This window comes from Perca fluviatilis, chromosome 19 (genome assembly GCF_010015445.1).
Source record: "Perca fluviatilis chromosome 19, GENO_Pfluv_1.0, whole genome shotgun sequence".
Taxonomy (NCBI): Eukaryota; Metazoa; Chordata; class Actinopteri; order Perciformes; family Percidae; genus Perca; species Perca fluviatilis.
The window spans coordinates 24286174-24300495 of NC_053130.1; the positions used below are offsets into that span (position 1 = coordinate 24286174).

Sequence of the window (14322 nt, forward strand, 5' to 3'; positions counted from 1 at the left end):
ATATCTTGGTTGGTGGGCCAAAACAAGCAGTTTGAAGACATCACATTGGGATTTAGAAATTGAGGATTTTCTGACATTTTATAGAAGAAATTATTAACTGAGAAAATAATCTCCATGTTAGTCAAAAACAAAAAAAGGTAGCAACTGTTAGTTGTAGTCCTAATGTGGATTACTGGAAAGAATGGAGACTATCCTTGAACCAATAGTATGTTCCAAATATCAATATATAGTTGCAGGCTCAGCCTGCATTGTTGTTGTATAATTCTATATATTGTAGTATCCAGAAATCTATTGGCATTTGGCAACATCTAAAACACTTTAGCCGATTAAAACATTTTCCTTCCCATAGAAAGAGGAAGTAAAAAAATGTCTCAAATGACTCCACTTTTCCCTCCCAGTATGCATTTATGATTACCAGTCCCTCCCTCAGTTGTCCAGCAAGCCTCAGCCATTACTGTGCTCTTAGTCTTGCAGTCGCCAACCCCCCACTCCTCTTATCAGCACAGGGCCATCAGCTTTTACCTTGGTAGTGATGCCCTTCCATTAGTCACTCCACCTTATAATACACCCTCGTGGCCATACTGCTCTATCTGGGCCTTTTAGTGTCATCATATTTCCTGTGCTGTTTTTTTTTGTCTAGAATCTCTTAACATTATTATTTTTTTTGAAATAAAATAAATATTTATCCCAGAGATGTCGACAAAGCACATACTGTATACCTGAGCTGCTGCAGTGAGTCTGCCATTCATGGCCATTGAGCAGTTTGACCCGAGCGAGTGGGAGTTAAGTTCATTGTTCAGTGCAAGGTCACCTACAGTATGTAGTGGCATTTAAGGGGGCGGCGGGGCGTTTCATATCAGATTCCTCCATCTACAGAAAATCCTGCCTCTTGGTCTGGGAAATCACCTGAAAACCTACCACAGTTATGACATTAAGCATCATCTCGTCATTTATTGTTATAATTTGCTATTCTGCTACCATTGGTTCTCTACTGTTTAGGTTGGCCATTCATATGTGGGTGAATTTATTGTTCCCTCTTGGTCCATTTAAGCCATTTATCTCTGCTCCACCGCAGAATCTTAAAACAACATGTTGGACGGCAGAGTTCTCACATATGCATGCCAATGTTGTTTATTTATGGTTTTTCGGTTTTCTGCTACTCCTGGGCTGTTTGTGAAAGTTGGCTTGTCATATTTTATATCGGATTGTGTGGACCTTTTTGAAGGCACTGTAGTTTTTCAGGTTTTTCCTTACTTCTTAATGCATTTTTCAACTGAATCTCAGCAACATAAATCTGAGTTTACCACAAGGTTATTAGGATGATTAGGCCTGTGATGACAATCATGCAGAATTATTTTTGAATTATATTAAATTATTTTCATTAACTGCAAGTACCACATATTATTATAAATTGTAGCATGAATGCAAGGTATTCAGAGTTATGTCAGCCTAAATAATTGGGGGTTACTTTACTGCTTCCCTGTTTTATCAGATCTGACAGTAATCATTGCATTTGGAAGACTGGATAGCTTTAAACAACTAGCATCTTTAGTTTTCAGCCCTGCTCTGACCTCCTTCTCTGCCCCGCCCTTTCCTTGAGCAGGGTTAGCACATCCTGCACACCGTACCTGTTACACTGCAGTGTAATCTGGATGATCAATGGTAGATGGAAAAGGAGGCATTGCTCCATTCTGCAGTAACTTAATCTGATGCCTCATCCTTATCTGAGCACTGGAGAGGGCTGCTCTTGCTCCAACAGCACGACCCTCTGCATCAGCACTTTTCTCTGTCTGTGTGTGTGTATACTGTATGTGCGAATATGAGGGTTGGTGTGCGCGCGCATGCATGTGTCCTGGCAAAAGCCTGAATAATAGATGAGCAGGGTAAGGAGTGAAAGCGCTGCCGGACGGGACGGTGTGCGTGGGAGTGTGTAGAGATGGGGGAGAGGGATACAACGTGGCCGGAGCCTGGCTACGATGGGCTCTGCAACTACGCCCAAAAAATCACCTCCTGCTTCGGACTGGATGGTAAGACAGGGGGGAAACCGATGAAGAGGAAGAGGGGGGAGGGGTGTTTCTTCTAGTGTGGAGCAGAATGCAAAAACAGCAGAGTTTGGGATGTATTTTGTGTGCGATGCTGATTTTTCTGTGTGCAGGGGCAGCTGTCTTGTTTTCTGAGCATGTATAGTGTTGATCTGTGAGTGTGTGGGTAGTTGTGTCAAAGCTACCACAGAGTGGATGACAATTGGAGGGCAGTGCCTCACTGCAGCAGAATAGCATGTCCTTAGCTACCCTGGTGTGTGTGTGTGTGTGTGTGTGTGTGTGTGTGTGTGTGTGTGTGTGTGTGTGTGTGTGTGTGTGTGTGTGTGTGTGTGTGTGTGTGTGTGTGTGTGTCTGTCTGTGTGTCTTCTTCACCTCTCACACTGGATCTTTTCTCTGAAATGAAACTTTCTGAATGGGAGTCTAATTAGCTAAATACTGTATAGATTTAAATAGTAGTTAACTCGGGCAGCCAAGCTCCAGCCATCCCGTTTCTCTGCATCTTCTCCGACGAAGAGGAAAATCATTAAATTTGAAGTGCAGGCCAAGACCGATATCTTCAGACTAAAAGGATATTTTATGCTATGTCATTGTCTGCTGTGCTTTTCATCATGCCTATGTACCTCAATGATGTACTTCATTTGGTGGGAGAAAAGTAGCTGTGATTAGCTGTTTGATGAATATTGGATGTCACAGAAGTTTTTGTTTTTTGTTTTTATGATTTTAGTCATTAATCTGTGTGTGTGTATGTAAGATACAGTCCTGTTTTAGCAGCACTGTTTTTATGGTTTAATAAATAACATAATGTTTTCAGTTGCTTTTAAAGATATCAGAGTAACAGCAACATATTGCTTTTGTGGAGTTTGCTCAGATTCTCCCTCTGCATCATCTATCTTTTCACCTCCCACCAGGAAATGTCTATGATTTAAAATGTACCTCATGCTGAACTCACATTTCCAAGGAAGGTGAATTCATCTTTTCAAGAAAGAGTGCTTGTAATAAAAAAAAAAAAAAAAAAGCAATACCTAGCTAGATGTTGGTTTTACAGATTTGGCTTATCAAAAAAGCACTCTAGTCTTTGCAGAATCTAATTTGTCCCGACATTAGATGGTTTGAAGATTAAAAACTCAGAACATTCCTTCTTACTACATCTTCCAAAATCCTATACTCCACCATTTCAGCAGATAATTGAGAGTCACTGCTGACATTTCCACTTCGACTGATGTAGTTCTTTTATTGTGAAGGATCCTGCCGATGATTAACAGTGGGGGTTTTGCATTGTTCGCTGGTGGGATGACCTTGCTGGTTGTTGCTGGCAGACTCTCAAGGCAATTTACCCTGAAAGTATGTCTTGGATCACTGTGATGCTGTACGCTGATATGCATCCATTTGGTTAATGCAAAGCACATTCACACAAAAAAAAAACCCCACTTATGAGCGTAATAAAACCTAGAGACATCTAAAATGCTGTCTCAAAGAGGATCTTGTTGTTTAATGAATTACTTTTACCTAAAATGCAGCACACAGGAAAACACAATGTGTTTGCTTTTTGAAAGGTCTGACAGAATCTTGGTTCATCATTGCACAGACGTGAATAAGCAAAGCAGTGATTGGGATGCGCATGTCACATCAGGTATAGAGACTCCTACCATACACTCCACCATACATAACCAGATGTAGCCCCTAACCCCACCCAGAAGTTAATCATAGGCTCGACGTCAGCCCTAAGCTGCTTAAGGCCCTAGGCTGGTTGGGCTGAAGACACTCATATAGTGTAAGCTTCTTTCCCTGTATCTCACTCTGCTCTACCTGCAGCGGAGTGTTTTGTCATATATGCCACCTGCTGTTTGGCGTCTCCACCTGAAGGTGGACATCAACGCTCCAATTCTTACAGCACATCCATTGCAGGTCTGAAGTAACAGGTGGATGGATTTTAGAAGCAGGAGTTTCCACTGGAGGCCTAACTGGATATTGCTATGATTTTATGATGAGCTGCTGTGAAGTCGCCCACCAAGCTCTGGCTCCTTTCTTTCTGTTTTGTGCCTCTACGAACTCCCCATGTTCTTGATGTCCAAAGGCGCTGGATTTTAGAACGGGTCTGAGCCCGACTCTGGCCGACTTCCACCTGCAGTGCTTCCCACCCTACTCTGTGGGACAGTCGAAGGGGAACAGGGCGCCATGCCCACTATGCCCAATCTCAACAGCCTGGGCAAGCTGTGCAGCTCCAGCCGCAGCCACAGTGTCCACCGTGTCCACCGCGTCCGGGTGAAGCGCAAGAGCTCGGTCAAGCGCATGTCCATTATCGAAGATGGGCACGTGGCTGAGGTCCTGTACCTCATTCCTAAACAATACATGGAGCAGCTGCCCTACCTCGACCCAAATGATTATTATCTGAGTGAGAGGCTGAACGAGGTCACTACAGGTAGGACAAGAGAAAAGATGCATCTATTAGATTCACCCATCTCCCATTACAGCCATCCATCCTAACTGAGGCTGACTGCAACATCAGTCAGCTTTAATAATGATTGCTTAATAAATGAGTAATACAAATTACCATTAAAATGCAAAAAAAATTTTTTTGAAGTTCCATTTCATTTTATTATCCTCTGTCCCTTTCCCTCTCCTCTGCTTTTCCCAGTTTGTCTGTTGTTGGGTCTGTTGTTATGGCCCTGTATTGCAGTTTGGCTGTTCTGCTTTGCATTCTGTTTACGGGTGTCTGAAGTTGAATTTATTAGTTGTTTTTGAATTGGATGACAGTGAGTGATAACTCCTCTTGAGGCTTTCCACATCTGACCTGTGCGTATGCGTGAGAGAGCTCCAGTGCGTGAGTTACACAACCACAACTCCCCGACGCCAAAAAGTGTTATTGCAAATGTTGAAAAAGTCAGGAAATTAATCACCGTCCTCTCCATAGTTATATAATGCAAACCCATATGCAAGGGTAGACCTGCTGCATTTTGCCAAGCAACAGTACATGGGGAAGCAACATGTTGGCTTACATCAGGATTACAACATGGGCATGAGGACAAATCGCGATTTTCAGACCTTATGTATTCTCTGGCTGCGTGCCAGGCACAGTAGTAAAATCATCATTGCTTGGTACTTAGTTTGTTTGCAAAATACCATAGACTGCAGCAACTCTTTCTGTTTTTCCTTCTGAGTGAAAAGTTTGATTTTGACTAATAGCTCAGGTTCGAGGAAGCTTTGTGTCTGCAAACTGACCCTAGATCAGAGATCACAGAAGTCAAGGCTTATGTTAGCCATTTTATTCCTTTAGTGACAGCTGAAATCAATCAAACAGTGACAGTGACAGTAGCTGTTTATATTCAGAAGAGTTCTGAGGCCACGTCTGGGTCGTTTGACTGCTGCTTTCCTGAGACCTGATCTGAAAAAAAAGAAGAAAAAAACAATCTTTTGCAAGACTTTTAAACTCACAAAGAAACAATAGTCCTAATTTAATTCCCCCTTAATTTTTCTTAAACCTCTCGTCAGCCCAACAACACATTGTGCTCACACTGTAAACAATGCTGCAGTATTTGGATACCTCAAAGAAACATGACAATAAACCAGCAACCCAAGCTTCCTGTGGATTTTAGATTAGAAAACGTGGTGATTTATGTATGCAGATTGTTCTTACACAATTCTTACACAAAGAAAGAATGTTGATTGAATGTTGTAGGAAAAACATATTTCTGTGTATTCAGGGTAGCTGCAACACAGGACTGTTAATGTAACATGGGTGAAATATAGTTTGAAGAAGGTTACACAAGATTGCTGTTCAAATGTTCTGTAAGCCATTTTAAAAGAGAAACAAGCTGGTGAAATGCTTGTCATTATCCAGAGATAGAAAGGAAGGTCTTTCTATGCACCAAAACAGTTGAGGGGTTCATCCTGGTGATTAGTATTTTGTCTGTCACGCTATGTGTCTGTTGGATTTGTAAAAATCTGCAAATCATCATCCAGGGCATAGGCTGTGTAGCAAAAAGTATTCACACATGTTCTGTATGCATTTGTTGGTGTGTGTGTGTGTGTGTGTGTGTGTGTGTGTGTGTGTGTGTGTGTGTGTGTGTGTGTGTGTGTGTGTGTGTGTGTGTGTGTGTGTGTGTGTGTGTGTGTGTGTGTGTGTGTGTGTGTGTGTGTGTGGTTGCTGTTATCCTAATTTTAAGGGATAACAATGTGCAAAATAGCCACACACCATTTGTTGTTTACTGTAAATGTGGCCTCAGTCTGGCTTCACCGCTAAAGGCCTTTATTAGTGGTAATGGTAACAGTGATTAATCTGCACCGATATGGTGGCTGTAGAGTGTATAGTTCCCTGGCCAGAATATTAATGGACAGTCAGATAATGGATCATTCATAGGTCAGCCAAATAAAGTAGAAACTTTTCATCCATGGATAATAGGCTTTGCTGCTCAGGAATTGCTCTTGGCAAGCCTTATGTAGCATGAATGTCCAGCAGCTCCTACAGAGATTATTAAAAGAGGCACAAATGATAATAGGTCCATTACATTATTATGAGAAGACACAATAACGGGACACTCTTTGTGTTGCATTTAGCAGTTAGTAACCACACTGTAAACCTCTAATCTTTTTAAAGGAGATGGTTTTTCACCAGCCAACATTTAGAAAACTGCTCAGCCACTCAAATCTTTGGCCATCACAAACTCATTACATGTTTCTCTCCCTTTACAATAAAAAAGGGTGGAGTGCTGGAAAGAATATCCGCTAACTATTTTTACCGTTTGCCTCACTGGCATGTATCCATAGCCAGATGAGAAGAAAACGCCCCTGTGGAAACTGATGCACATTGTCGGGTATCCAGCAGGTGGCATAGTTGACACTGCAGTGGATGAATGCATTATGAATGCATAATGAGCTGCCTGCATCAGCAATTACAGAGGTGGTGCTGATGCAAAACTATTCCTTGCCTCTCAGCCATAGAGAGGTACAGTGAGGCTCCAGCATGGCACAGATGGATCAGTGACCGTGTCGTCCGTAATTGCCGCTGGTGTGACATGGCTGAGTTAATTCTGAAATCATATTTTCTTTAGCTTACACATTGAAGTGTCTGCATACATTGGTTTGGTCCTCTGCCCTGTCTCTGCTGGGTCTCAGTGGATTTAATTTGCTTTATTAACACGTTAAATTGTGGAGCGCTGCTACTCAGGCTTGTGTGAAATAGTACTAGTAAATATTCTATTCAATATGTGGGGAGTAGATGGATGATGTTTAGCATAAAAGCACTTACAGTGATATATAGGTTGTCTATTACTTTATAGTTAGTCTCGCATTGCCAGGCCTACCTCCACAGCGCTGCATAGGAGGGTCTGGCGAGTCCACGCAGCATTCCGGGATGGGAGAAAAACATGCTCTGGTTTATTGTAATTTCTTTAAACCAATCACAATCGTCTTGGGCGGTGCTTCTGCAAAATAGCCTCGGGAAGGAACTTGTTTTGGTGGAACATGTGTACGTTCAAAGGTTATTTTAGTCGTGCAACAGAAAACTCAGATTCAACATTTAGTCTACCTAGCTGTCTGGATTTACCCTGCAGAGATCTGAGGAGCAGTTAACCATAGTCCTCATAAATCCACCGCAACGGAGTAATCCCGGAAGTGGAACGTCGTGGATATAGACTACTTTATAGTATACTAAAACAGTGCAATATTCCAAGCACCAACATAAACATGGCAACAAATTACATACAAAGAGTACGTAATTGTACGTATATGAGTTAACTCTCTGAAGTAGAGTTGACAAAAAAGGTCAATCTTCTGTAAGGTCAATACAGTAGCAGATGATATAAGAGCTGGTGTCTTCATCAGGCTCAGCCAAGAACGTGCTCTCTGTAATTGGATTTTAGAGGATTCACTCAAGATATTAATACAAAGCGCATGCTAGAGATCATGGTAAGTCTGATCTTAGACCTTAAAGGACCTATGTTTCCGTCTCATACCGTACATGGCCTGCTGGAAGCGGTGAGATTATTATCAACTATTAGGCCTAGTCCACACGTACACGGGTATTTTTTTAAATGTAGTATGTAACATGTTTTTATTGTTTTGTTTTTTTTAAACATATTTTATTGAGATCAGTCAAGTTTTGAAAATAGACATTTTGTACAGTTTAGATTTTAAACAGAAAAAGACACAAAATGACAGAGCACAACAAATTATACATAAAAGGCAAAAAAAAAGAAAAGAAAAGAATAAATAAATAAAATAAGGCACACAACTCACCCACCCACCCTGGCTTAGTTGGAATCATATGCATACATACAACATATATCAGAACTTAGTCTAGTAAGACTTGTAAGTCTACGAAATATGATAGAAAAGGCTGCCATATACGAAAAAAACTATCAATGTCACCTCTCATCGTGTACTTAATTTTCTCAAGTTTCAAGAAAAACATAACATCTTTGAGCCACTGTGAAACTGAAGGTGGGTTTGGAGACTTCCACTGTAAGAGAATTCGACGTCTGGCTAGTAAAGATGTGAAACTAAAAATTTCTTTCTGTGCCAAATTAAGTCGATCTGACTGGTCTGGAGTCCCAAAAATAGCAATTAAGGGGAACGGTTGAAAATCTATTCCTGTTATAATTGAAACTGTGTTGAAATAACCAGACCAGAAAATGTTATCCTCTACTTCCGGGAAAATAACAGACAGTTTTGTAAAATGTGTTTTTGGCCTTTCGTCCACACTCAAAAACGGATCTTTTGGAAAACTCCTTACAGGGTGAAGATGTTCAGAAACTCAGTTTTCGTAACATCAGAGTGTGCGCCGTTATCTCCTTTTGTGAGGCATTACAAATGAGGCGACATTTTTCGCAACGGTGGACATGGCCAAAATAGTTCTGGTTGTTCTAACCTTGCAAACAGGACTTGTTACATGTTAACACATACATGTACATTTATTTGTCCACTATATTAAGGAACAGAGGCGTTGGAATGCGCTATGATCAATGTGCCGTTGCAGCCAGGTAGCCTTCCAGTAATAGCTTTTTTTCAAGCTTCTGATTGGCCAACATGGCTTTAAGGTTAGGGTTATATTGCTTCCTGTTGGTTTGGACAGCGTTTCAATTGTGTTTTTACATTTTCAAATTGGTTTTGAAAGTTTGGAGTTTTTATTTTTTAAACTGTGCTTGTGTGGACGGGAATTTTTTTTAGAACGAAGGAGGGAAAAACCCTGTTTTCAAAAATACCTGTGTACGTGTGGACTAGTCCTTAGGTGAGCCTGGCTTTACTGCATGTTGATCAGGTCAACAGTGTTGAGTGGATCTGATTAACACCTATTTTTTGTATCTTTCTTAATACTGTAGTGTAGATAATATTCTCAAAAAGTACTTTCATTTAGGCAGTATTTTATGAACTGTGGATAATGTGTTTAATGCATATTTTATTTAATGTTAATTATTAATTTTGGTGCTTGGCGCTATAACCACTTTACTGTTATGAAAGACCAACATTTCCAGAAAAAAAAATCTGTCTTTTACTCCGTTGCTTTATTATTTTACAGCTTATAACTTAATTATTTTTTCATATGCATCAAATACACCAATTGTTGTTCAACTGAACCAATCTTTTGTGCAGCAGGCTACATACTGCACTGAAAAGAGTAATTGATCTCTGCCTGCTGCCCTGTTGTAGTGATACAAAGTCTGTTAAGGTGTGTGTTATACAGTACAGTGATGTGTTATTCCCAGCAGGTGAACTTTATTTATGAAATACAGTTTATCTTCATTTTTAGGGAGTCATACATTTACATCATACTACATCATGTGATGTGTTACAAAGACAAGATGTTACAGCAGAAAAATACAGAGAAGAAGACAGATTTTCTTTATATATATATATATATATATATATATATATATATATATATATATATATATATATATATACACACACACATATATATATATATATATATATATATATATATATGGTTGTCTTAACAGTTGGTGTCACAGTTTGTCTTTACATGTATGTGTGTTATGTCATGTGTGTTGTCCTGCATTTTTCCTGTATGTGCTTAAATGGTTCTGTTTTAGGGATTTGGGGTTACTGTTTTTGGTTACAGAAGCAGCAGCAGCAGCAGCCACCTGGTTGCTGCAATGAGGAGGCGGCTGACACAACAGAGGGGCTGAAAGAGGGAACAGGAGGGGAAGAGGGAGGAGGAGTGGGCAGAGGAGGAGGAGGAGGAGGAGGAGGAGAGGGATGGGAGGAAAACAGGCAGTCAGGAGGCAAACCCCACGCTGTAGCGGTGTTTTCGGGAGGAGAGCTTAGCAGTGCCTACACCTCTGTCTCTCTCTCTCTCTCTCTCTCTCATTCTTTCTCTCTCTCTCTCTCTCTCTCTCTCTCTCTCTGTTTTGTCTCAGCTCTGTTTTCTTCACTTCATTCTTGTCTAAAAAAAGGAACTAGCAGCTCCTGTGTGACTGGTGATCGATACCCGGAACCTTTTCTGGTGCAGATTTACCTCAATTCCAATGGTCATGGTCAAAGAAAAAGGTATTCCAGCGGTCGTGATCAGAGAGTGTGTGTGTGTGTGTGTGTGTTTGTGTGTGTGTGTGTCAGGAGTGTGTTTTTTTTGTGATTTGTTTTGCTTGTTGGGCTGTTCACTGTCTGCAGTGTGTATAGCTGTGCAGCATGTCCAGTTGGATTTGAACTGCCTTGTCTGGCTGTTTGAATTAGATTTAGTTTGAAATTGATTATGTTTTAGATGTGTGATATAGTCACAGTAATATAGACATGGCTTTTTTTATGTGTGTGTGTGTTGCTTGCAAGAAACATAATAACACCGTATAAAGATGCACCTTCGATATATCAACGGGTTCTCTCTAGTTAAAGACTTGAACATGCTACGCCCTTTTCAGTACTCTCTAGCAGCTGATGATGCTTGGGTTGGAGTCTGGCTTAATTTGGCAGCGTCTGTCTTTATGTAAATGTATGTTGGAACAAAGCATCTGGCTTGTATAGGAGCGTGACAGCAAAACGTATAGAGTGATAATAGATAGTTCCAGGTTAAAACGTCCGTCTTCTCATACAGGCTGAATATGATGCGATAACATGTAGAGAGAATAAGTGGAGCACTAGTGTAGGGATCCACACTGCGCAGAGCTATGGACCTGCACTCTCTGTTTCTGTCTCTCTCTGTCTCTCTCTCTCTCTCGCTCTCTCGCTCACTCTGTCTGCAGCCGTTGCCATGGTGACCATCTAAAAGGCACACTCCATTGTTGTCAGCTGTGGCTTCATTCATAGTGTCCTGTTAAAAGAGAAAGATGATTTTTTCTACCTATAAGTGAGGTTGCCCAGCTGCGTGGGATGAATTAGGTGAGGTCAGGGGGCATGTTCCAGAGATATTAACATTCCCAGCAATTTGCTGGGGCATGTGGTCATGAGGTTAACCATTGTTTGTCTCACTATGACTCACTGCAAGCGGCTCCATAGGCATAATTTTCTATAATAAAAATGTCTGGTTTAAATTCAGAGATGAAGAATGATGACAACAATGTTCTTCCTTTCCTTTTGACTTTAACCACAAAGAAAAATTAACAAGAAATATTTGATTTATAAGCATGTAACTTATACTGAATCCATAAATATTACTAACTATTACATCAACGTTTTCCACATTAACAGTCAACCGGACTGGAAGTGAATATGAAGGTAATGAATCACAGTAATAAGTCATTATGCGTCACCATTACACTCCATTAATAGTGTGTCAATTGAACCAGCTTTGATATATTACTCCTGTGTTTCAGTAGAAGCTTAATGAGTTGATCCTCCAGCCAGTGTTCTATGTGTGGGCATGTGATATTTTTATCACAAAAAAAAACAAAACATGTTTACAGATTTTTTGACAGATCAAGTGTTTAGGTAGCTTGTTCTCTTGATGTGGATTCGACTAGCCACAAAGAAAAAGGCCTGTGCCATCGAGTCCCAAGGCTGGCAGAACACCCGTAACCTCTGGCTGCCACATGTTCATCTCCCACAATCCCTCTGAAAGTTTTTTCCTTAGACTTAACCCGCTGCCTCGCCTCTTGGGATCTGTTGGTGGCAGGAGAATTGTCTGGGTTTATCGTTCACATTTAGTGGCCTCTAGATTTTCATTCCTCTGCCACATATGATTTCTTCTTGTATCTTCCAGGGAGCTCATCGTGCAATCTGTCTGAGGCCAGGTGGGCTCTGTACCATCAGCATGCACAGCTGACCAAATACTAAATTATACTGTATGCCCAGGATGATGAATCATAATAAAAGGATTGCCGTGTTAGCGTTTTGTCTGCTTGCAGGCGGTTGTCCTATTTTCAAAGCCAAGAATACCCTTGAAATAGTTTGTAATTTATTGGGGCCATGTGTACCCAAGGCATTCTGATCTTGATCTACACGTGCTTCTGAGATTTGTGCACTTTTATACAACTAGTTGATTTATTTATGCTCTTTCTCCTCCTTGCGTTCTCAGCGTTACATTGCCTAAGAGACCTCGCTGACCGCGCTCTGTGAAATTGGATAATCATCATCACATGCACGTCACCAACTCCCAGAACAACCTGCATTCACCACCTGAACATGAAAGCCTAATGTCATGTGTCTGTGTAGCTGCGTCCCGTGATTTCGCAGAGTGCTGCAGACAACTGCAGTGGTGCCTCGTCTTTGAAGCTTGCCAGTGTCTACCCCCTGAAAGAGAAGCTAAACCCTTTCACAGACGTCAGTGCAACACACACTCTCATAGACACACACACTGTTTGTACAGCTGACACACACAGGACCAGAATATAGAGATGAGATAAGTGGTCAGCCGGGGGAGAGACAGCCACTGACCTAAAATATACAGGCTTTAACAACAAGAGCGATGCGAGAATCACATGAAAGAAACACAAGACTGTAGCGATACATTGTGCCAGTCAACAAACATCCTCCCTGTCTGGCATCAATCGGTTTGATTATCACAGGAAATACGACACAGGAGTGTGGGGCCATAATGGGACAGCATTCAGAGGCAAAGAGCTAAGGCCTTCATCAGCTCCACTTCTGACACAAACACAATGGCTTCTGCAGTTCATGAAGCCACCATTGTCTCCGCTCAGATAAGTAGCTGGACTGGAAGTCCCTGTCTTTGTTTATCAGCGTAGTATTATTATTATGTACCTGCCCAACAACAAAGCTCCGCACTGTGGCGTTCAAGCGTTCAGAACAGATAATTATTCCAAACCCAGGTCCCTGAGGATTAGTTATTTAAGGTTGGGGGGCCTGGTGGAGGCCGATAGGGTTCCCCCCTGCAATTTGTGCCCGCGTTTGAAGTGCTTTGTCTGGGACGCTGGTGGTGGGGCAGAGGGGCGGGGAGGCAGTGAATACAGCCATACATATTCATGGAGGGGAGGGTTAAGAGCTCCTTGTTATGTCTGGGTGATGAAGAGCTCTGAACGCCCTCCCCCAAACACACACTCATCCGATCACGCATTGGGATTTCATGGTGGGCATATTTTGTGCCCTTTGATATTCATTGAGGGTCAGACCCCCTTGGAATATTCCATCCCAAACTGGTTGGATTGGATGGATACTGGAGTAAAAAGTGTGTTCGTGTGTGTTTCGTTGTCTATGAAGCAGACACATCTGGGGCCCAAAGTATTGGCATGGTTACCAAGAGTGGAGTTTTTGCCACTCTCTTTATCTATCCCTCTGTCTCACTTTGTAACACACACACACACACACACTCATAAGGCACATGTGCACATACTGTACAGACACACGCTCCTTTGGGGCTGCTATGTGTCTGTACTGGAAATTCATCTGTCTGTGAATCTTAGTAACAAAGGCAGTGAGCGACTAATATTTTATTAGACCTTTTCGTCTCTCATCTATTGTTTGATTTAATTCCCCTTTTCCCAGTGCATTTGCAAACCACTACAATGGCTTTGTGTTCCTCGGGGTTCCTTGAAGGAAATGAAGGCAAAAAAGTCTGAAGCTTCCGCAGCAAATCCCGCACTCTCGGTCAATAAGCCCGCTCTATTGTTATTTACCAGCAAGGCCGGGGCACGTGTTACGGGAAAATCTGTCCTCAGGGGATTCAAGATGGCCTTCTTCACTTCCCTCCAGAGGCTCATCTGAAGCTTTTATTATTGCCAACGCAGCTAGGCTCTGCTTAAATGGGGGATGTAGGGGTGGAGAGAGCAGCCCCCTTTCATCTACGCCTGGCTTTGGGATGCTCTGCTGGTTATTGTTCCCTCAGCACCATGGTTGTGTGTGTGTGTGTGTGTGTGTGTGTGTGTGTGTGTGTGTG

At 41.7% G+C, this 14322-nt stretch overlaps 1 protein-coding gene across 11 annotated transcripts in view; it reads left to right on the top strand.

Annotated features, from left to right (window-relative positions):
• Positions 1-14322, top strand: part of ablim1a (actin binding LIM protein 1a) — a 44596-nt gene that overhangs the window by 1528 nt on the left and 28746 nt on the right. For 6 of the 11 annotated variants that reach the window (XM_039783092.1, XM_039783093.1, XM_039783095.1 and 3 more), the window contains exon 1: positions 3832-4461. The exons of 1 other annotated variant lie outside the window; for it this stretch is intronic. In XM_039783092.1, coding sequence (XP_039639026.1) covers positions 4218-4461 — 244 coding nt within the window. In that variant the 5' untranslated portion in view covers positions 3832-4217. Of the gene's footprint in view, positions 1-1868; positions 2028-3831; positions 4462-10266; positions 10548-14322 lie in introns of those variants that run through there. 4 more of the 11 variants (XM_039783104.1, XM_039783096.1, XM_039783103.1 and 1 more) reach the window with 4 other exon arrangements.